Raw genomic sequence first — 19,148 nt, 5'->3', positions numbered from 1 at the left:
TATGAGAATTCAGAGAATACTAAACGGAAATTCAATTCCCAGAAATTTGATTACTTTGCAATTTCATGCGAAATCCGAACTATATTATCTTTTTGCTTGGGTTAAAGGGTTGAATGTTTATTCTTATCTTTATTTTCACCCGACTTTGTTAAAATAATAAAACTATAGTGCTCATTGTTAAACACATTGCGCTCATTCATCGTTATATTATTCGCATCGATCAACAGTTGTAAGTTTTACATATAGATATAGTACATTCAGACGTATAGTACAATTACATACAGAGGGGACTCTTCTAAATATTATTAATGCTATATAGGCTAAACATTTAAAACGATTAATCACACTACATTCACATAGATGTATACATATATACCTTTATCTAGCTAACTATATTGATATCATACTTTGCTTGGGGATTTTACTTTTTTCTTTTTTTTTTTTTTTTGTAACTTAGACATAGAATGGAAAGTTGGTCTTCTTATTATTGTTGGTCTGCATGAAGCTCGTTTCGGCATTTGTTGTGGTTGTTGTGGTAAGTTTCGCTTGAACAGCAGCAAAAATGCGCGCTGGTTGACCCTGATTGATACCAGATTCATGTCTACCACCCAGATTAAGTTCCAACTCGATTTGAGATTTGCTCATCATCATTGTCGTCGTCATTTGTTGCGTTGTCTGCCTGTAGGCTGTGGCCAGTTTTCATCTAGGCGTCGTGATGCTGGGTAATTTCTCAAGAAAATCATGGGCCAACACATCTTCGATCTCTTGCAAACAATTGCTCACATCGAGCTCTGTGTCAGCGAAATTCTGCGGCTGTGGGCAAGCGATGCCTAATGTGGTGAAGAAGGCATAAAGCTCTTGCAGGGATTGCAATTGCTGGAAATGAAGCATCAAGTGACGATTTCGTGGACGTTGAAGAAGCTGCAAAAACACGACACATTTCAATGCTTCAGATGTCAAATTAAAAAGCAATTTGGGAACTTACTGGTGACTGGCTAGTGTATTTCATGTCCATGAGTCGAGCCACGCGTCTTACATGCGGCACATACAGAGCACTGGGCAGTTGGGCCAAATTCTCCATACTGCCATTGGGTAAACGGACTTCCTCCTCATGTGCATCGAATTCGGTGCCCACAAATGCCCAGCGGTACATTTGAAAATGTGGCAACTTAGTGGCGGGCAGGACACAGCCCAATTCCAATAGCTTGCAAGCCTCCAATTGTACCGAACGCCAATGTTGCATTACTGTCTGTGCATTTAGACCATTGCTGGCACCCAAATTGGAAGACCAAGACGCATCGGTACCTGCAATGGCTCGCGATTGTTGGCTAAAAGATAGCATGAAATGGATTAGGCTTCATTCGAGTAAAGAAATTTCAAAGTGTCTTTTACCTGGCGCTATCGTTCTCTCCCTTGAGTTCTTGTTCCATTTGCAAGAAAACTTGCACCATCTCGGCTATGATTATGGGCCACAATGACGTGACATGGTCTGGAGACATGCGAAGAAGTAAAACACGGAAACACAAGAAGACTGCGGCCTGCACAGAAGGACCCAATGGCACCAGACGCAAACTATTGGCCAATTGTTCTGCAAAAGTTTGATTTCATTTAATTGGAATGACTTTCCATGGAATTCTCTTCTCAATCTTACCCTGTATGTCTGGCATGTATTTGTTGTGTTGATCGAACTCACTGCAATATATCACAAAGGCCAGACGCTTGAGCAGCATTGCTCTCAGTTCGTATTCCTGATCCCTTGAGGCAAATATATTGAGACTTCCTGCCTGAGAGAGTGACACCCTGGTCATAAGTTCACGGAATGTTGTATTGTCATAGGTCATCAGGCTGTCCATAATCTGACGCCAGAAGGATAGGCATGAGATGTGCATTTGAAAGAAGGCATTATCTAGTAGCAAATCCAGCATATCCTTTCGCCAGGCTTTTCTTGTATACTGAAAGCCACTCAAACTGGCCAGCAATGCGGAGCAGGCATAAAAGAATGGCACATTCCGGGCCGTATGATTCTTCAGATAGGGGGTTATATTATAAAGCAATGTGGTCACAATGGTAACCACTTTGTCCTTCTCCTGTGATCCATAGGCCACGTCCAAAAGATTGGAGAGAATTCCCGCTAAGACACTCTGTGCCTGCAGCGAGTACTGTTGAATGCCTCCGCCCAAAGAGTTGTCCTTGGCCATGCCATCGGTATCCTCTTTCACGGCAAGATTACGTCGCAGCCATGTGGTCTGCTCCAGGCAGGCTCCGGCCACACTCGACAGCGAGTCCACAAGTCGTGACGTCACATCATGCAGTTCGCGAACCTCCTTCTTGTCCTGGAACGGCATTTGGGGACACCGCTGCGCAAACTCATTGAGCAACATCAGCAAGGCAAATTGGGCCGGCGGCGTGAGATTAAGGCCATCCCGTATAAGAACTAACAGCGGACTCCAGGCATCGGCTAGTTGTGGCGCCGGAGCAGATTTCATATAGAAATAGAACAACTCCAGTGAGCTAACCTCAATGCTAAGATGGGCTGGTGGTCTATGTATTGGCGGTGGTGATTTAACCACTTGATGCAACGTCTGGACAAACGAATCCATTGGCATTACCCTGATGCTGGACACTAGCGAGACCAATGAGAGCTGGGCGGGACATGCCTGCAGTGTGGAATTGCGTTGGAATTGCTCGGCTATTGAATTATTGCATGACGAATTGGAGTAACTATTTCCGCGCTGTTGCCAAGTAACGGCAATGGCAGCCAGGAAATTCGCCCCATGATGCAGTGAGACGGGCGATAGAAACTCGAGCAGTTGCTGACGGACTGGACGCAATTGGCCCAGTTCACTATCCCAAATGGCTGCCACACTGGTCATAATGCGAGGCAGGTGTGAGAGCACAGCATTGCGAGCAGCCTGCAATTGAGGATTACGTGGCGCTGGCGCTGTTGTTGACGACTCACTGGCCGAGAGGAAAGAGTGTACAATACTATTGAGAAGTTGACCCGTGCTCGAACTTTGGGCCGAGGAGCTTGTCTGTGGATAAGCCTGATTGAAAAGATGCGATAGAGCCGTCTGCTGGGTATTATCCAACAGGCAGTAGTGACACAATATCGTCACCGCTTCCAACTGAGAGAGCACATAGTCCGGGGGAAAATGTCGCTGCTGGTGAAGGGTTAGCTTGCCCAAACGATCCAGATTGTTGCACAATTGATGAACCACACTGATCACAATGTTGGTGAGGGAGCCAAAGGTAAAGCAGTTCAACGAGGATGTCACCAAATCTGTCCAATTGCGATGCAAATGACGCAAACGTTCCTGCTGCAGGGCACCTAGAACTGCGGCCAGGAACATTGGCTGTTGACTGATGAGACAATTGGGCAAATATTTAACATTGGCCGCCATTCCCTCGGACAGTCGTGTGGGTGAGGCGTTGCCAGCGGAATCCTCGCCAGCTGCCGTCGGCGGTGTATCCTGCCGAAGTTGATGTACCTCATGCTCCAGCCTTATCACGGCGAGCAGAAGACGCAGCAATTGCAGTTGAAAGCAATCTGCATGCAATTGATCATCCTGCGGATCGTTGAAGGCCAAAACCTGTTCCGCATAGCTACCACCAGCTGAGTGGGCATTACTGCTGCGACGAGCATAACTACACACGGAGCTATTGAGGCAGTGTAGCATCACCTTTTGCAACTTTGCACGGGCTAGCAAATCGGCTATATAACAGGCCAATCCCCTGCCCATTCCCTTGACAATCTCTATGAGTTCGGAGCAAATCAATGTCAAGAGTTCTATGCTCTCCAGCTGGATACTACGATTATTCACTATGTCCTGCAATGTCGGCGGCTGACGCTGGGCATCCAGAGATTCGCGCTGGAAGTAACCTCGTGCATAGAACAAACACAGAGTGACCAGCAGCTCCAGTTGCATGCATCCGCGATAGCCTTGAGCGTATTCTGAGCTACCAACACTGCCACTGAATCCTTTGCCCGATATACTCTTGCGATGGCGTATGAGCAATTGCTTCAGACTGGCACTTGAGAAGGATGTGGTGATCGAGAGACACAGGAAAGTTCTCTTGTCGCAGCAAATGATATTTCTCAGCGTCTGCAGAGCATACAAAGTCTGTCGGGTATCGTAAATGCCCAAGTAGAGAAGAAAATGCGTGTGATAGAGATGTGCCGAATCGGCCAATTGATGTGAACTGCTGCTCTTCAGACTGACTTGCTCCTCGGCGGCGGCAGCTGCGGCGGCTGCTGCTGCTGCAGCGGCTGCATTCTGTCGCAGGATCTCTACATTTTGTTTGCCTTTTTCAATGGTTTTCTGCCAATCTGGTTGCACTTTATTTGTCTCCAGGCTAAGATTACGACGCTTATCCTCCACATTTATGGTAGACTCCTCATCCGGTTCGGTGGCCTCTGTGTCCTCGACATGCGACATGCTGTGATTGCTATCCGTGGATGTCTTGGATATGCAACTCAAACGTTTCTTTTCGCTGCTGGTCAACAGTTTCTTGCGTTTGCCAACCTTTTTATCATCTCGGAAATACTCATCTGCTGGCAGGGCATCCACATGTTCCGGCTCCTGCTCGGCTCCATCGCCAGGCGTCTTTTCACGTATCAAACGATAAGTTTTACAACTCTTGACGCCTTCGATTTTGGGCAAAACATCAGTGACATCGCCAACGAATCGTGGTATCTTCTCACTGGAGCTATCTTCCTTCTCCAGGCTAGTGGCACGCAGTTCCGAGTCCGATTCAAAGTCATCCGTGCTCTCTGAATTGTCTGTTATATCATTGTCGAATTGTAGTGACGGTTCTTGTTCAGGCTCTGTTTCCGGCTGTGCCTGCGTCTCACTTTCGTTTTCATTCATCGCACTGGCCAATTTCTGTTCCAGCGGTGCACTCGTCTTGTGCAAAACCTCAATGCGTGGCTCTTCCAGATCGGTTTCATCATCGAAATCATGAGCATTCTCAAGGGGATTGATAATCAGACCGATCGTATTAACATCTTGCAGCTGCTGCTGCTGCTGTTGTTGTTGTTGTTGTTGTTGCTGCTGCTGTTGATTGGCATCACTAACTGCAGTCTTGTCGCTGACAAAGTTTGACGTTTTATTTGATTTTCCCCCACTGAGAGTAACAAAAATCTTCTTTGGCAGATTACGTATGGGACTCTTCTTTTTGCCGGTGCTAGCCGTTTCCATATGATGGTATTTTACATTGCCTTGCTCCGAACTAATGGCATAGACATCCCGCTCAAAACTGGGAGCAGTTTCGGTTTCCACTTCACGATACAACTGCTGCATATGGACAATGCCTACTCGTTTGGAGCTGGCCGACAATAGGATCTTATACAGAGGCTTGGTTACTCTAGCCAAATCACCGCGTAGCAGCGAGGCCTGCAGCCAATTTGTGACAAAGCTCCGTTCAGACATATAATGCGGCAAAGCCAGTGTGTCGAGCACCTTTAGCAGAGTTTTCTCGAAAACTGTCTGCTTCTCCCTGCCCAGATGCCAGAGCAGTTCGAATTTCTTAAAGCTGCGAGCCTGACTCTCCCTAAGTCGGTCTATTGACTCACTGGGACACAGCAACTTGGCATCGGCAAGACGTTCCATTTGAAAATTCCGTAATGCCGCCTTGCCAAAGATTGCCTGCTGAGCTGGAACTTGAAGCAGATGCTGGGCTTGCATACGATTTCCTATAACCGTCTCCACAAGTCCACTTTCCAGGCAACTATGCAATTGATGAAGTAATGCTGCTATCTGAGCAGCATCTACGGCGGGAGTGCCCAGATAATCCCAGAGTATGGAGCCAACAAGTTGGAAAACTCGCGTCTCCTGTTCCAAATAGCTGACATGACCAAACTTCAGTAGAGGCAACATTACCACAAAGGTAACGCCAGGGCTCGTAGTGTGCTCTATTTGAGAGCGTAGCAAGCTTAAGGTAAACATAATAAAATTAGCTTTTAACTATTTATCTTTATATTGATTTTCTTTTACTTACCTAATTAAATCAAAAAGCGTGGTAATGGCCGACACCTGCAGCTCCTTATCGCTTTGGGTAAAACAAGCCACCAGGCACAAAACTCTCAGCCAATTGGGCAACTCGGGCTCACTTTTATCCAAGACAATGTGCTTATTGCAATTAGGAAATGTAGACATCTCAACTAGAAGACTGGCAGCCAATTTGATAGCTCTACGTTGGGCAGAATTTAACTGAAGTTCGGCCAATTGTTGAACACATCGTTGCGTCTGATTATCGATGGGCAATCTTTCGTTTTGCTTCTCTTCGGTAGCCTCACTATCGCTGCTCAGTTCACTGGCACTGGCCAAAGGCAGTGAGCGATTAAGAAGACGTTGCAATTGTTTCGAACGTGGCACCACATCCACTCGGAGCAGTCCAAAGAGTCGTTCGATTTGTGACATACGATTCGGGCAATGATGCTCTAGCACCTGTTCCACAAGAAACATACTGGACGTGTGTGAGGAATTGCTTACAGTACGTTGGACTTGGACCTTAACCGAGCATTCATTGACGGGAGCATCTGAGGCTTCGATTTTCAGCAATTTGCGAGACAAATAAACTTCGAAAAAGATCTCATATTGACGTATACATTTCTCCAATATCGAAAATCCACGTTGCTGGGTGGCCTTGGTCTCCTCGTCAAGAAGATGAAGTTGGAATTGCGGCGACTGCTCTGTGGGTGGAGCGCTTTTGGGCTCACCTTCCTCAACGGCAGGAGAAGCAACAGGTTGTGGGGCCAATACAATATCTTTGGGCCTCTGTTTTTTGGGGCTGCTGCGTATAAAGGGAACCTTTGCTTTTGCCTTGATCTTCTTAATGCTTCTGGGAGTATCCAGATCTGATGATGACTGCTGACCCGTATCGGAGGCATTTATCTGCAATTAGTACATTATAATTTTAATTTCCTTTTTTTTTTATATGAATACAACTTACATCTTTATCTAATTCACTGAGACGTGAAAAAGATTTTGCCTTCTTTTTACTGGGACTTTGACGACCAACGCTCTGATTAGATGCTGATCTCCTGATTAGCTCTTCATCATTTGGCTCTGCACTGTTGAGCGAATTCTCGGCGAATTGATTGAGACGCGAATCCGATTTACTTTTCTCCAAGGAGCTACTGTTTGTAATGTTTTCGGAATCTTTGCCAGTTACTGAAGATAAGGGAATCTTTTCATCCGATCGAAAAGTTTCAGGACCTCCACAGTGTTCAACCAGTTTGTTTAATTTGATGGGGCTACTGTGTTAATAAGAGAGAGAGTAAGAGGCAATTATGTTCAAACAATTCAATAGATGCGCTTTAACTTACGTGATCATGGGCTGCACTCGGGACACAATCTTCATGCAGAGCTTCAGGGATGCAGTAATTTCATTACTGGTCAATTGATCCATATGAAGTGACAGCAATTGGGTAATAACCAGAAATACTTTAGGCAGATAGACCCGTGTGGTATCGGTGTACATTTCCAAAGAAACAGTTTCCAGCAGAAATTCTGTGAGAACGCAAATCTCCTCTACACATGGATCACCAGAACCCACCTCACAAGCATATTTACTTGTTTCGCTAGTTTCTGCTGCTGCACCTGATCCGCTGCCTGGATTAGCCGATTGATGGCAATCGGCCTGCTTGCAGGCACGTTCAAAAATATTTGTCATATAACTCCAGATATAGGCCGGATCGAAAGTGGCAAATAGAAGATTTGCAGACTTTAAAGCCTCTGCATTGCCACTGGAGATGTACATGGTGCGTATGATATCGTGCAGGACATAATCCAGCACAGCACTGCCAATCTCTGCCTTATCGAGCAGCGATAGCATTATTCTATATGGTTTCAAGTCCATGGGAGCACACTCCAAACTTAGTCTCAGAGTGATTATTAATGCTTTGATCAGTATATTCCGCGAATGTTTCACAAAATATGGCTCGGGCTCATCATCAGGATGCCCTGCTCCGGCTGTATCTAGCGATAAGGTGTCATAGGTGGGTGAATTCTTGGCTACCTCACTACCCAATAGCCAACTAAAGAGTCGTCTATTCAGGGACATATCACGTCTCAGTATGGTATTCAAGCCATTCGTCACCAATTTCACCAGATCATCTTCACCCAGCAATATTGTATGCATGGGAAAGCCTAGCAAAAGAAACTCCAATGTATTCCGCTGCACCAGAATCAGTGAATCATTTAGACAGGCGCACAAGGCCGACATCATAATCTCATGGTTGTGACCCATAATATAGATTTGCTCTTGCATATCCAGACGCTTATTAAAATGCTCCAGGACATAGGTAATAGCGGGCAAGCGTATTGCAGCATTATTGGCCACCGATTCCCAGAGTACTGTATAGAAGTGCATGGGATTGACTGCATTGCAGACCTGCTTCAACAATACACTGATCCGCTCAAAATGATCCAGACCACAATCATAGCCAGGCAGCACACCATTGAGAAAACCGCTCAAAGCGGGACGCAGCTTATCGCCCAATGGAACAAAGTAAGTCTCATAAATTGCCAGCAGGGCAGGTCGTACATTCATGGCGGCATAGCCCAATAGTGGAAAAAGACCAGCGCTGTAAAGAATTGAAAATATAGTTAACATTAAGATAATACGATATAGTTAGTTGGGATAGAATAAAAGACTTTCCACTGACTTATTGGCTCTCTCATTAACATGGGCTAAACAAAATTTTTAAATAAATAACATTTTAAATCTGATTTCCTGTTCTAACTTTTATGTAAAACACGTTTCGTGTTGCTTGTAAATGTTAAATTCACAAGTACAGACTAAATTTAATTCAATTAAAAGTTGCTAGCTGCTTTAAAAGATACAGTTTCAGAGACAACTCTAAATTGGCAAACTAATAATTTATAATGTTGATTTAAATATTACTTTTTGATTCCACTTTCCTAAAGGGTAAACAATTTAAAACCTTATATGTATCTCTTAAATTCCACTGCGATTAATTTATCCGCAAGACAAACTGAGAAGCAAGTTCAAGTTTTTTGATAATAAACAGAGCTTAAAGAAAATAAAAAGTAACAATTTTAAAACGCAAATACAACAAATGTAAAACTGTTTTTCCCTCAAGATATTTGTCCATATTACTAATATATTAAGTAAGCCGCGATACGAACCTATAAATGAACTCAGTGGCAAGCCTCTCTGGACCAGTTTTACTAAATATCACCGAATAGGTTTCTAGGGCCTTGAGATGGACACCCGATGGCAAGGCTGGATGCATACATTGAGCCAGACGTTTAGCAATCTTCAGTCGTCTGGGTATGACCTGATATTGGGTATTGCTTGATATGGCCTGCGAGAAAACAAAAAACACACACAAAATTGATAAGAGCTCGGTCATATTATACATGGGAATATATGATGAATCAGTGGCGTGATAAATACCAACACATTAGTGGAGTAGCTCTTTGACTCCATAGCTGTTGGTTGATTCACGTTTTACTACCTTGCTTAGTTTGCCTAGGGCCGATATCAAATCCGCCCACTCGCTGGAGTACTCAAAATTGCGCAGTGCCTTGTCTATGTTCGTCATATAATTACGATATTTGGCCTCGGCCATGAGCTTTTGCTCCTCCATGAGTGCGTCTGCAGACTCCATGGCGACGGCCAGTTCCACTCGTTTATGGATTTGTTAAGAAGTCTGCGAAAAAAAGGAAAAAATTTAACGAGAAGAGGAGTAAGTATAAATCAATAAATCAAAGCAGACACCACTTGTTGCCCCCTTTCAGAAAAGTTGTCCTTGAAATTTTTAACCCAGTTCCTTCTACTTGTTCTCCTCCTGTTTCTGTTTCTGTCCACCCACCATTTTTTCATATGCATTTTTGAAAAGTGTGGTAAATAAAAATGGTCTTATCATCTGCCGATACCAAAGTTGCAGCCAAAAAAATGAACAGAGTGAGATTGTGGATTAAGGGGGCGGGGAAGGGGCAGCTTTTGCTCTTCTTTGTTTCTTGACTGACGTGAATTTATATACACACATACACATAGACACACACACCCCCTCATGACAATGTATACATAGATAAGTGTTATATATTCCATTTAATTGAATCTCTAAACAAATTTCAAATTTCACCTTGTTAACCCCAAGCGAAGCGTAGCTTTTCGCCACCTTCTTTGGTCTGTTTTTTACTTTACAGTTAAATTATTTACAATGTGTAATTGTGGGAAACTTTTAGAAATTTTAACGATGATGTTGCCATAACGCGTCGCGTGGCAGGAATAAATCGTAACTATAAAAATTGCACTAACACTGCCCCAGACTTCGACTACAAGGGGGGCTACTGGGGCAAATTGGAGACCAGCTGATGACGAATATTTTTGCTCGTGATGGGTCCCTAAGAAGTGGGGCAGGGAAGAGAAGTCTGGGAGAAAACGAAGAGGCTCTCACTACTTTTGTTTGTTTTTATTTTGGTTTTTTATCTCATTTCGTTACCACTAACGGACTTGTTGTTGTTGCTTTTTTGTTGAATTGGTTTCACCCTCACAGCATTCCTTTTTTGTTTAAATTTAATACATTTTACATTATTTAATTATTGCACTTTTCTTGTTTTTTCCCGAGTGTTTGATTTTACATGGCAAAATTATCGATAGCTTTCATTAAACCAGTGATGACACTATTGTACAGCACGTACTCGTGAGTGTTCGAGAAAAATATCTTCAAATGGTTTATTATTTACAAATAAATTTTATGTGTTAAATTTTGAAATTTAATAATAAGTATAATATTTAAATAATACAAACAAACCTTAAGCATACGACAAACCTCGGCTTAAACATGAAATATCGTTTAATTCAGCTCACCACCAAGACGAGCCCTCGATAAGTTTATCGATAGGCACAGTCGGATATGGTTTTCGAAGATTTCCAAATTGTAAGGATCAACGGTTTTGTTATATGAAAGTCAATTATAAAGTTTTAATTTTTCTGTTCACAAACTCAATAAATTACTAAGCCATTAAGCAAATAAATACAAAGAATTGTTTTAATGCAAAACGAAAAACTTAAACAAAATGAATAGAAATGTGCAAGTCCTTGACTGATTAGAAATATTTGAGGTAAAGTGGATGAATAGTGTACTGAAAAGAGAAATGAATCTTTCTCCGCCTCCTCCATTGTTTACTTCTTTTTCTTGCTTTTGCCCTGCGCCGGAGCAGCTGCTGGTACACCAGTGAGTGTGGCCAATTCCTTCTTCAGTGACAACAGAATTTCGACTTCTGGTTTCCAAACCGTAGCATCTCCACTGGCCTTAAGGGTCCGCACCTTCTCGCCCTGCTGAGCGATTTTATTTTCCAGCGCTTTAACCTGTTCACCATTTGGTGTAGCTGGCGCTGAAGCCGCAGGAACAGGAGCAGCCGAAGCAGTTTTTTGGGCAGCCTCCAATTGCTTTTTGAGGTCAAGTAATACATTTACCTCGGGTTGCCAAACAGACTTATCTTTTGTGCTGCTTTTAAGTTGTCGCACTTTTTCGCCTTGAGCCTGCACAGCTTTTTCTAGATCCTGCACCGATGGAGTACCAGATTTAGTGGGTGCTTGGACAGCAGATGGAGCAGCTTTCTGGGCAGCCTCCAGTTGCTTTTTAAGCTCCAACAATTTGTTGACTTCTGGCTGCCAAACAGATTTATCCTTGGTGCTGGCCTTAAGTTCTCTCACTTTGTTACCCTGCGCTTGGATGGCCTGCTCTAGATCAGCAACACTTAATTGGTCGGATTTCGCTGACTCAGTTTGGGCCTGAACTCCACCGTATTTACCCTTCAGCTCATCGATGAAGGCCTGTTCCAGTTTAGCAAAGAGCGGTGCAGGTTTTCCAATCTTGTGTCCAGCTGGCAGGAGCAGAGTAGCCAAAGGTTTGCTGTAAAGAAATCCAAAGTTTTATTTATTTCTTCGATGATCGAATTGAACTTTGATTTACCTGGCATTGAGAGTTGTTTGCTTGGAATTCAACTGATCGAACAATGTTCTTGCAGTGGATGGCATATAGGGGAACAGGAGATTGGCTAACAGACAGGCTATATTGGCGGACAAGCCAATAATCGTGGCAGCTCTCTTCTTCTGTGTCTCATCGCCCTTGAGCAGGACCCAAGGTTGTTGGGTCTGCATATAGCCATTGCCATGACGGGAAATGGCTAGTAGATGACGTATACCATCACGTAGTTTTGCCTTCTCCAAGGAGTTGATGTAACCACGCAACTCTCTGTTGATTAGAGCCAGCAATATCAATTCATCCTGGGTAAGCACAACTTCTGGTACCAAACTGTTAAAGTTCTTCTCACAGAAGACCAAGGCGCGGTTCACAAAGTTGCCCAAGTTGTTGAGCAACTCGGAATTGTTGCGCGCTGCCAAATCGTTCCAACTGAAACTCGAATCCTGACCCTCTGGACGAGCCGAGGCGAGATAAAAACGCCAGACATCTGCTGGTATGCCAGTCTCTTGGGCATCATTGCCAAAGACACCAATGCCTCGACTCTTGCTGAATTTGCCATCTTCATAGTTCAGATACTCGGTGGCCATGATATGGGACACTAAAGTGTGACCCTTGTTAATGGCTAGGAGGACACTAGGCCACACCACCGAATGGAAGGGCACATTATCCTTAGCCATGAATTGGAAGAGCTCGACGTCAGTGCCCTTGGCTGGCTGCCACCATTGCTGATAATCCTTGGTGTAACGCTTAGTCATGGACACATAACCGAATGGAGCATCGAACCACACATAGAAGACCTTCTTCTCGAAACCAGCATGGGGCACAGGAATACCCCATTTCAGATCTCGGGTAATACAGCGTGGCTTGAGACCTTCACGTAGCCAAGCTCGGGTAATCACACGAGCATTGTGAGTCCAACCATTGTCCGCCTTGTCCACCCACTCACGCAATTTGGGCTCCGCCTTGGGCAGATCAATAAATAGCTGATCCGAGGAACGCAATACTGGAGCACTGTTGCACACCTTGCAACGTGGACGTATCAATTCTGTGGCATTTACCAGCTTGCCACATTTGTCACACTGATCACCACGTGCATCTTCATAGCCGCAGCCTGGATGTGGGCAAGTACCTTCCACAAATCTATTGAATATCATAAGATAATTACAAGAATTTTCTAAAAGGCGATAAATCACTTACCGATCAGCCAGAAACCGATCACATTTCTGGCAGAGCAACTGCTCCACACTCTCCGTAATGATATATCCTGCACTGTGCACATCCTTGAAAGCCTCTTGAACAATTCTGGAATGAGATTTAATTTATTTTGATCAGCTTTAGCCAATGTTATTGTATGCTTTACTCTGTCTGCTCCTGATGGGTGGTTCGTCCAAAGTAATCAAAGCCAATGCCAAACCAACGATAAATTGCATTATGCAGCTCGAAATACTTGTCACAAATTTCGCGCGGTGTTAGATTCTCGGCCAGAGCCTTGTTCTCGGTAGCTGTGCCATATTCATCAGTGCCACAGATTAGGAGTGTATTGTAGCCAGCCGAACGGGAGTACCGGGCAAAAATATCCGCCGATAGAACGCAACCAATTATGTTACCCAAATGAGGAACATTGTTTACATAGGGCAGGGCGGAAGTGATCAGAACATTGCGTTCTCCGGCCTTGGGCAGAACCGTACGTGGCTCCAGCAGTTTCTTGGGCTCCACATAAGTGAAGGCTGTTCGTGCCGCTTCAATTTCCTCATCGGTTATGGTGTCGGCCAATGTGTTGCCAGTTTCTGCAAGGAGTTTGCCAGCATCCACAAGACTGGGTCGCTTCAGAGTGATGTGATGTAAGCCGCCATATCGATTGGATTGCTGCAGAGCATTGAAGCTGAGATCTTTGAGAGGCTGCTGTTGCAGTACCTGCTGCACTTCGGGTAAAACCTTCAAACGGCCATACCAATCCCTCAGATGATCCACATTTTGGGCACCCTTGAGAGTGCCATCGGGGGCCAACAGTGACCAGACAGCCAAATCGGCTGATGTTATTTTATCGCCAGCCAAATATGGTGATGATTTCAAATGATCATCCAGTTTCTTTACCAGTCCATTAAGCACAGGCAAGGCATTGGGATCGGCCTTATGGCCCACACCCATGTGATGGGCCAAAGCAGGAGCCAGTAATGTGGTCGACCATTCCAGCCACTGGAGAAATAAGAGTTTAGAATAAGAATTAAGACAAAATTGATTTAACCTTGCCCTCAAGGTCACTCCTCCGCTTATACCTCATCCCTCTGCTGGCCTTCATCCGCTAGAAGATATTTGGCTATGGCTGCCGTTGAGAATAATTGCAATCCATTGTCCAGCTCCAACGTGGGTAATACCAGCAAATGCTTGTATTTTGAATCTGTGGTAAAATTAATCAGTTATTGCATCAGAAACTATTTTGAGTCATCGCCCGCATATTCAAACATGCAATATGAATGAATCCAATTGGATTTGCCGCATCAATGGAGTAAGAATTTACCATTTAGGTTAACCAACTGCACCTGCACCTCGCGCTTCGCAAACTTGGCTAGTATCTGCAGCTGTAATCCCAATGGATTGCCCTCGTTCGTGTAGATGATCATTGTGGTCCGAAGAAGCAATCTAACTACTTTTAATTCAATTTACGTGGCAATAAATGCGGTTTAAATTAAAAAAAAATTTTCGCTATGGTCTGCTAGCATGCTCTGTTAGAGATGGGACCAAACTCGATAGTGCCATGCCAATTTTTGCGGTTAGAGATGGGTGACTTCACACACCCAAAGTGACAATTGAAAAAATGCATTACATATAAGAAAAATTTCAAAAAAGATTTAAGTATTCATCTCATTTAATATTTCAATAATTATATTAATATGCCATTTTCGATAGTTGATGGCTTCGTGTCCATGTGGAAAGTAAAAAACACCCATCCCTAGATGGATTCCACTATCAGCTGTTTACATTTGTATTATTTGTATACAATTCTCATATACGTTTGAAGCGATTTATCTAAAAATCATTAAAAATGGGAGAACGCAAGGGCCAAAACAAATACTATCCGCCGGACTATGATCCTAAGAAGGGCGGATTGAATAAGTTTCGCGGCACCCATGCCTTGCGGGAACGTGCACGTAAAATTCACATGGGCATCATCATAATACGTTTCGAGATGCCTTATAATATCTGGTGTGATGGCTGCAAGAATCACATTGGCATGGGTGTCCGCTACAATGCCGAGAAGACCAAGGTGGGCATGTACTTCTCCACTCCCATTTACAAATTCCGCATGAAATGCCATTTGTGCGACAATCACTTTGAGATTCAAACAGATCCTGGTAATTTGGACTATACGATACTCTCCGGGGCACGCCGCCAAGAGAATCGGTGGGATCCGCTACAAAATGAGCAGGTGGTGCCAGAAACCAAAGAAGTGCAAAAGCGGCTCTTCGACGATGCCATGTATAAGCTGGAACATCAGGCCAAAGATGTCAAGGCGGCAAGCGATGCCAAACCAGTGCTACAGAAGCTTGTGGAACGGAATCAAAGTGTTTGGGACGATAGCTATGAGGCAAATTGTCGCCTACGTGCCGAATTCCGACAACAGAAGCAAGAGATCAAAGGGCAACAGGAACTGGATCGTCAGCTTTTGGCCAAAAGTAGTCTGGACATAGCTTTGCTGCCGGAGAGCAAACAGGATCGTGAAATGGCAGCCTTAATGAAATTGCAAACCAAAACAGCCCTGGAAAGGGAAGCTGAACAGCGTTTGGATCTTCTCATAAGACCAGCTCTTCCAGGCGCCACCACAACCACGTTTGGGGGCACCAAGAGACAAAAGGCTCTAAACTCACAGTTGCAATTGCAGGATTTGGGTATAAAGCGCAAGTCAAAAGAAGTTGGGAAACCTCCCGTTGTAAGCTTGGTAGGAGACTATGCCAGCTCCTCCTCTTCCACCTGTTCGGATGAAGATAATTCACCTGATTGATGGTATATAATAATTCAAAAATTTAATGTAAATACATATATAAGTCTTATAAGTTGTAATTATTCAGTACATTGATTGACTAATTCTGGTCTTGGACTCAGGCTGGGTCTGGCATTGGCACTGCCATTGCTATCATTGGCCCCTTCCGGCGCTTGATCATAGAGAACGGCGCACAAACGCTTACAGAACTCCATATGCTGATTTGTCTTCATCACATCATCCAATAGCACTTCAATGTTACGCAATTTGGCATAGCATTCATCGCGTGATTCCGCAGTGCTTCCACATTTAATGGACAATGTTTGAAGTTCTCCATTTAACTCGTCTATATCGACGACATTTGGGGATGCATTTTCAATGATTGCCACTGGAGAGGGCTCTTTCTTAAAGCAACGCGGCTTAATCGGCTTCACGGTATTGGCTGCCGATTTTAAATTCTCCAAATTACCAATTCCTTGCGAGTCGAAAAACTTTTTGAACCATTGTAAAAATTCAAAATTATCCTGAAAACGTCCCTTCATCAAACGATCAATGGGCACTGTTTTGTCCAGCTTGAGACGTATGAAGGCGGCTTGAAAGAGTTTTAAATTGTGTAGACACTCGTGTTCCAATTTGGCGGCCATTTTGACACGCTTCAGATTAATGCAATTGGGAAATATTAACTCCATCATCTGGCAATAGGCTACACCTGAAAGAAGAAAATATTCAAGAGGACATTTCGAATTTAGAGAATGGGTACGACTTACCGGAACATAGCTCTTCGATCTTTTTGAACTGTCCATCGACTGTATTGTTGACCCATTGAAGCATATCGTGACGCGACATATTCTCCGAGTTGACACTGGTCAAAGCTACAGTTAACTTGAGATCGCTCATCTTTAGTATTTGTTTTGTATATTATGGAGTAATAAGACAATTTTCTATATACTACTCTTTTCTATTTACGATTTACTATATTACGACAAAGAAAAAGGTCCAGCCTGCTCTGATGGATCACACAAAAAAAATTGACAAATTAAAAAAATTATTTAGTTGCAGTCTCTCTTCCTTCCTTTTCTTTACGTTTCCTTCTTTCGAGACATGCGCTTCTGGCAAAAGCTTCTACTGATCTGAGCTTTGCGGTGTTTTACAGCACTACACACAACAGGACAATTTATCGCCTAGAGATGACGATCGATGGAAACGATAAATTCTCCGAGATTTCCCAAATATCCTTTCCAGTCACAAATATTTTGTTTATTTTCACATAAAGAAATAAAAATATTTACAATGTTGGAATTTTAAATTTACGTTCCACTTTCTTAACAAATTCGATAAAGTCCTTGTAGAGGACCTGCGGCACTTCGAGAGCAGCAAAATGTCCTCCATTTTTGTAGTATGTGCTATGAATTAAATTCTTGTATTTATATTCCAATTGTACGTCCAGGAATTGCATTATATCATGCTTGAAACGAGCACATCCTGTCGGAACTAAAGTGGGAACACGTTCCAAACGCAATTCCCGCTGCTCCTTGGTATAAGCCTCGGCATAGAGACGCTGTGAGGTGGTTATTGAATTGGTTAAATAATAAATCATTAAGTTATCCAGCAGAGCATCCAATTTATAGCGTTTCGTGATGCCACCATCGGCCAACGAGCGATAGCCAGGATTCGTCCAGGTGGAGAACTTTTCGAGAATATAGGCCGCCAGACCCACTGGATTATCGGTGAGGGCAGCTCCTATGGTATCGGGCTTGGTGGCCTGCAAATGGAAGTAGCCGCTCTCCTCAATCAAATGATTAAATTCACGAGATTTGGGAAAGAAGAAATCCTCATAGCCACTGGGAGCATATAAACTAGGCCAGAAACTGGCCAATAGACCCTTCACCTGACTCTTGGGACTCAGATTATTGCACATATTCGAGTGATAGCCCAATACATTTTCAGGGAACAAGGTGGCCAAATGGGAGCCAACAATAGAACCCCAATCTCCGCCTTGAACAAAGAATTTCTTATAGCCCAGACGCAACATAAGATTACGCATCACAACGGCCACCTGGGCCGGTCCCAATCCAGGACGGGAAGTGCCCTGCGACCAGGCATAACCCGGCATACTGGGCACAATCACATTAAATATATACTTGTTGTTCTCATCCAAATTCGATTGATGCAGCAAATGTATAAAATCGTAAAATTCCCTCACGGAACCTGGCCAACCATGGAGTAATAAAACCGGATAGTGTTGCTTGCCCACTTTGTTTTGATCATAAACCATTAGGTGAAGGAAATGCATGCGTAGTCTGAAATATGTATGTATGTATATTATAATCACTTATCACACAAGACGTCAACAAAATATTTCTAGATAAGCTATCTTACCCCTGTATATCGGTGGTGAACTGATTGAACTGCCAGAGGAACACTTCACGTTCTCGCCAACGCGGCAGGTAATCATCACGCCAATATTTAACCAGTTCCTTCAAGTAGTCACTATTGAAGCCATATTCAAAGGCCACACCCTCCAAGGGTGGAGTCAAACGTAGAGTGCGATTCAGTTGTTTGATCAAGTCTTCGATAGTCTACATTAGACAAATCTCTTTAGTACCATTCACTGCTAACGAGTTTAGTTAACTTACCGCCTCCGGGTAGCTAAGACGATTGTTAATCACTTCTGATGTATTGGCCACATAGGCTTCGTAATCCTTTGGTGCTGCCTCATCACCCCACCATTCTTCAAGATCCAATTTAGGGGCTGGCAAGTCGCCCCACAATTGATTAATCTGCTTATAGACCATGCCTCCTCCAATGGCCAGGAGGAGCACCAAAATCCGTGTTATAGGTGACATTTGGACGGTTTCAAAGTCGCTAATATACTACCGACCGACTGTCTCTCTCTCTCTGTGTCTGTGTCCGAGTGTGAAGTGTCGTCGTCTAATCAGTTCGCTGAGATTGCAGTTAGCTTTCGCCTTAGAAGCATATCAATAGAACCTAAAAACTGAGCCGGCTCATAGAACTTCGACCAGCGCACGATGATAAGGCACATTTTGTGCCCACTTTGAATGCCCTACATCTGAGACTAGTTGATACTTAAGTTTTCTCATCATGATGATCACTTTGCTTAAGTGTAGTGTGTAGTTTAGGTCGTTGTAGACCGAGTGTAGGTCGGGTAGATTTTGTTTATTTACCTAAAAGCTTTTCATGTATTCA

At 43.7% G+C, this 19,148-nt stretch overlaps 5 protein-coding genes across 5 annotated transcripts; 1 reads left to right on the top strand and 4 right to left on the bottom strand.

Moving 5' to 3' along the window:
- Positions 1 to 171: 171 nt before the first annotated feature.
- Positions 172 to 9,637, bottom strand: LOC6638435 (protein dopey-1 homolog). Its single transcript, XM_002061440.4, has 9 exons — positions 9,485 to 9,637; positions 9,153 to 9,331; positions 7,328 to 8,587; positions 6,952 to 7,258; positions 5,998 to 6,893; positions 1,652 to 5,931; positions 1,393 to 1,588; positions 986 to 1,328; positions 172 to 921 (listed from the first exon to the last, which is right to left on the bottom strand). Exons 1-9 carry the CDS (start codon positions 9,635 to 9,637, stop codon positions 700 to 702), a joined length of 7,836 nt encoding a protein of 2,611 aa, XP_002061476.3. The 3' UTR covers positions 172 to 699.
- A 1,359-nt stretch (positions 9,638 to 10,996) lies between these two features.
- Positions 10,997 to 14,715, bottom strand: LOC6638436 (methionine--tRNA ligase, cytoplasmic). The gene is made up of 6 exons (XM_002061441.4): positions 14,481 to 14,715; positions 14,239 to 14,360; positions 13,323 to 14,158; positions 13,160 to 13,264; positions 11,951 to 13,102; positions 10,997 to 11,890 (listed from the first exon to the last, which is right to left on the bottom strand). The coding sequence occupies exons 1-6, from the start codon at positions 14,581 to 14,583 to the stop codon at positions 11,158 to 11,160; spliced, it is 3,051 nt and encodes a 1,016-aa protein (XP_002061477.1). The 5' UTR covers positions 14,584 to 14,715; the 3' UTR covers positions 10,997 to 11,157.
- Positions 14,716 to 14,936: 221 nt separating this feature from the next.
- Positions 14,937 to 16,348, top strand: LOC6638437 (coiled-coil domain-containing protein 130 homolog). Its single transcript, XM_002061442.3, has one exon. It carries the CDS (start codon positions 15,006 to 15,008, stop codon positions 15,960 to 15,962), a length of 957 nt encoding a protein of 318 aa, XP_002061478.1. The 5' UTR covers positions 14,937 to 15,005; the 3' UTR covers positions 15,963 to 16,348.
- LOC6638438 (microtubule-associated protein RP/EB family member 3) lies at positions 15,959 to 17,074 on the bottom strand. Its single transcript, XM_002061443.4, has 2 exons — positions 16,709 to 17,074; positions 15,959 to 16,650 (listed from the first exon to the last, which is right to left on the bottom strand). Exons 1-2 carry the CDS (start codon positions 16,836 to 16,838, stop codon positions 16,022 to 16,024), a joined length of 759 nt encoding a protein of 252 aa, XP_002061479.1. The 5' UTR covers positions 16,839 to 17,074; the 3' UTR covers positions 15,959 to 16,021.
- A 109-nt stretch (positions 17,075 to 17,183) lies between these two features.
- LOC6638507 (juvenile hormone epoxide hydrolase 1) lies at positions 17,184 to 18,977 on the bottom strand. Its single transcript, XM_002061444.4, has 3 exons — positions 18,578 to 18,977; positions 18,321 to 18,520; positions 17,184 to 18,241 (listed from the first exon to the last, which is right to left on the bottom strand). The coding sequence occupies exons 1-3, from the start codon at positions 18,785 to 18,787 to the stop codon at positions 17,227 to 17,229; spliced, it is 1,425 nt and encodes a 474-aa protein (XP_002061480.1). The 5' UTR covers positions 18,788 to 18,977; the 3' UTR covers positions 17,184 to 17,226.
- Positions 18,978 to 19,148: the final 171 nt, after the last annotated feature.

This window comes from Drosophila willistoni (genome assembly GCF_018902025.1).
Source record: "Drosophila willistoni isolate 14030-0811.24 chromosome 2L unlocalized genomic scaffold, UCI_dwil_1.1 Seg139, whole genome shotgun sequence".
Classification (NCBI taxonomy): Eukaryota; Metazoa; Arthropoda; class Insecta; order Diptera; family Drosophilidae; genus Drosophila; species Drosophila willistoni.
Note: the sequence above shows the minus strand (reverse complement) of the source record. Positions and strands in the feature narration are given on the sequence as shown.

Excerpts from the sequence above, each read along its gene's own strand:
- LOC6638435 (XM_002061440.4), bottom strand. The coding sequence starts at position 9,637 with ATGGAGTCTGCAGACGCACTCATGGAGGAGCAAAAGCTCATGGCCGAG. Across the intron at positions 7,259-7,327 it reads CGAGTGCAGCCCATGATCAC|TAGCCCCATCAAATTAAACA; the intron begins GTAAGTTAAAGC and ends TTATTAACACAG. Across the intron at positions 1,329-1,392 it reads GGAGAGAACGATAGCGCCAG|CCAACAATCGCGAGCCATTG; the intron begins GTAAAAGACACT and ends GCTATCTTTTAG.
- LOC6638436 (XM_002061441.4), bottom strand. The coding sequence starts at position 14,583 with ATGATCATCTACACGAACGAGGGCAATCCATTGGGATTACAGCTGCAG. Across the intron at positions 13,265-13,322 it reads ACCCATCAGGAGCAGACAGA|AATTGTTCAAGAGGCTTTCA; the intron begins GTAAAGCATACA and ends ATCTCATTCCAG. Across the intron at positions 13,103-13,159 it reads GATCGGTTTCTGGCTGATCG|ATTTGTGGAAGGTACTTGCC; the intron begins GTAAGTGATTTA and ends GATATTCAATAG.
- LOC6638437 (XM_002061442.3), top strand. The coding sequence starts at position 15,006 with ATGGGAGAACGCAAGGGCCAAAACAAATACTATCCGCCGGACTATGAT.
- LOC6638438 (XM_002061443.4), bottom strand. The coding sequence starts at position 16,838 with ATGAGCGATCTCAAGTTAACTGTAGCTTTGACCAGTGTCAACTCGGAG. Across the intron at positions 16,651-16,708 it reads GATCGAAGAGCTATGTTCCG|GTGTAGCCTATTGCCAGATG; the intron begins GTAAGTCGTACC and ends TTCTTCTTTCAG.
- LOC6638507 (XM_002061444.4), bottom strand. The coding sequence starts at position 18,787 with ATGTCACCTATAACACGGATTTTGGTGCTCCTCCTGGCCATTGGAGGA. Across the intron at positions 18,521-18,577 it reads GTCTTAGCTACCCGGAGGCG|ACTATCGAAGACTTGATCAA; the intron begins GTAAGTTAACTA and ends TGTCTAATGTAG. Across the intron at positions 18,242-18,320 it reads TTCACCACCGATATACAGGG|ACTACGCATGCATTTCCTTC; the intron begins GTAAGATAGCTT and ends TACATATTTCAG.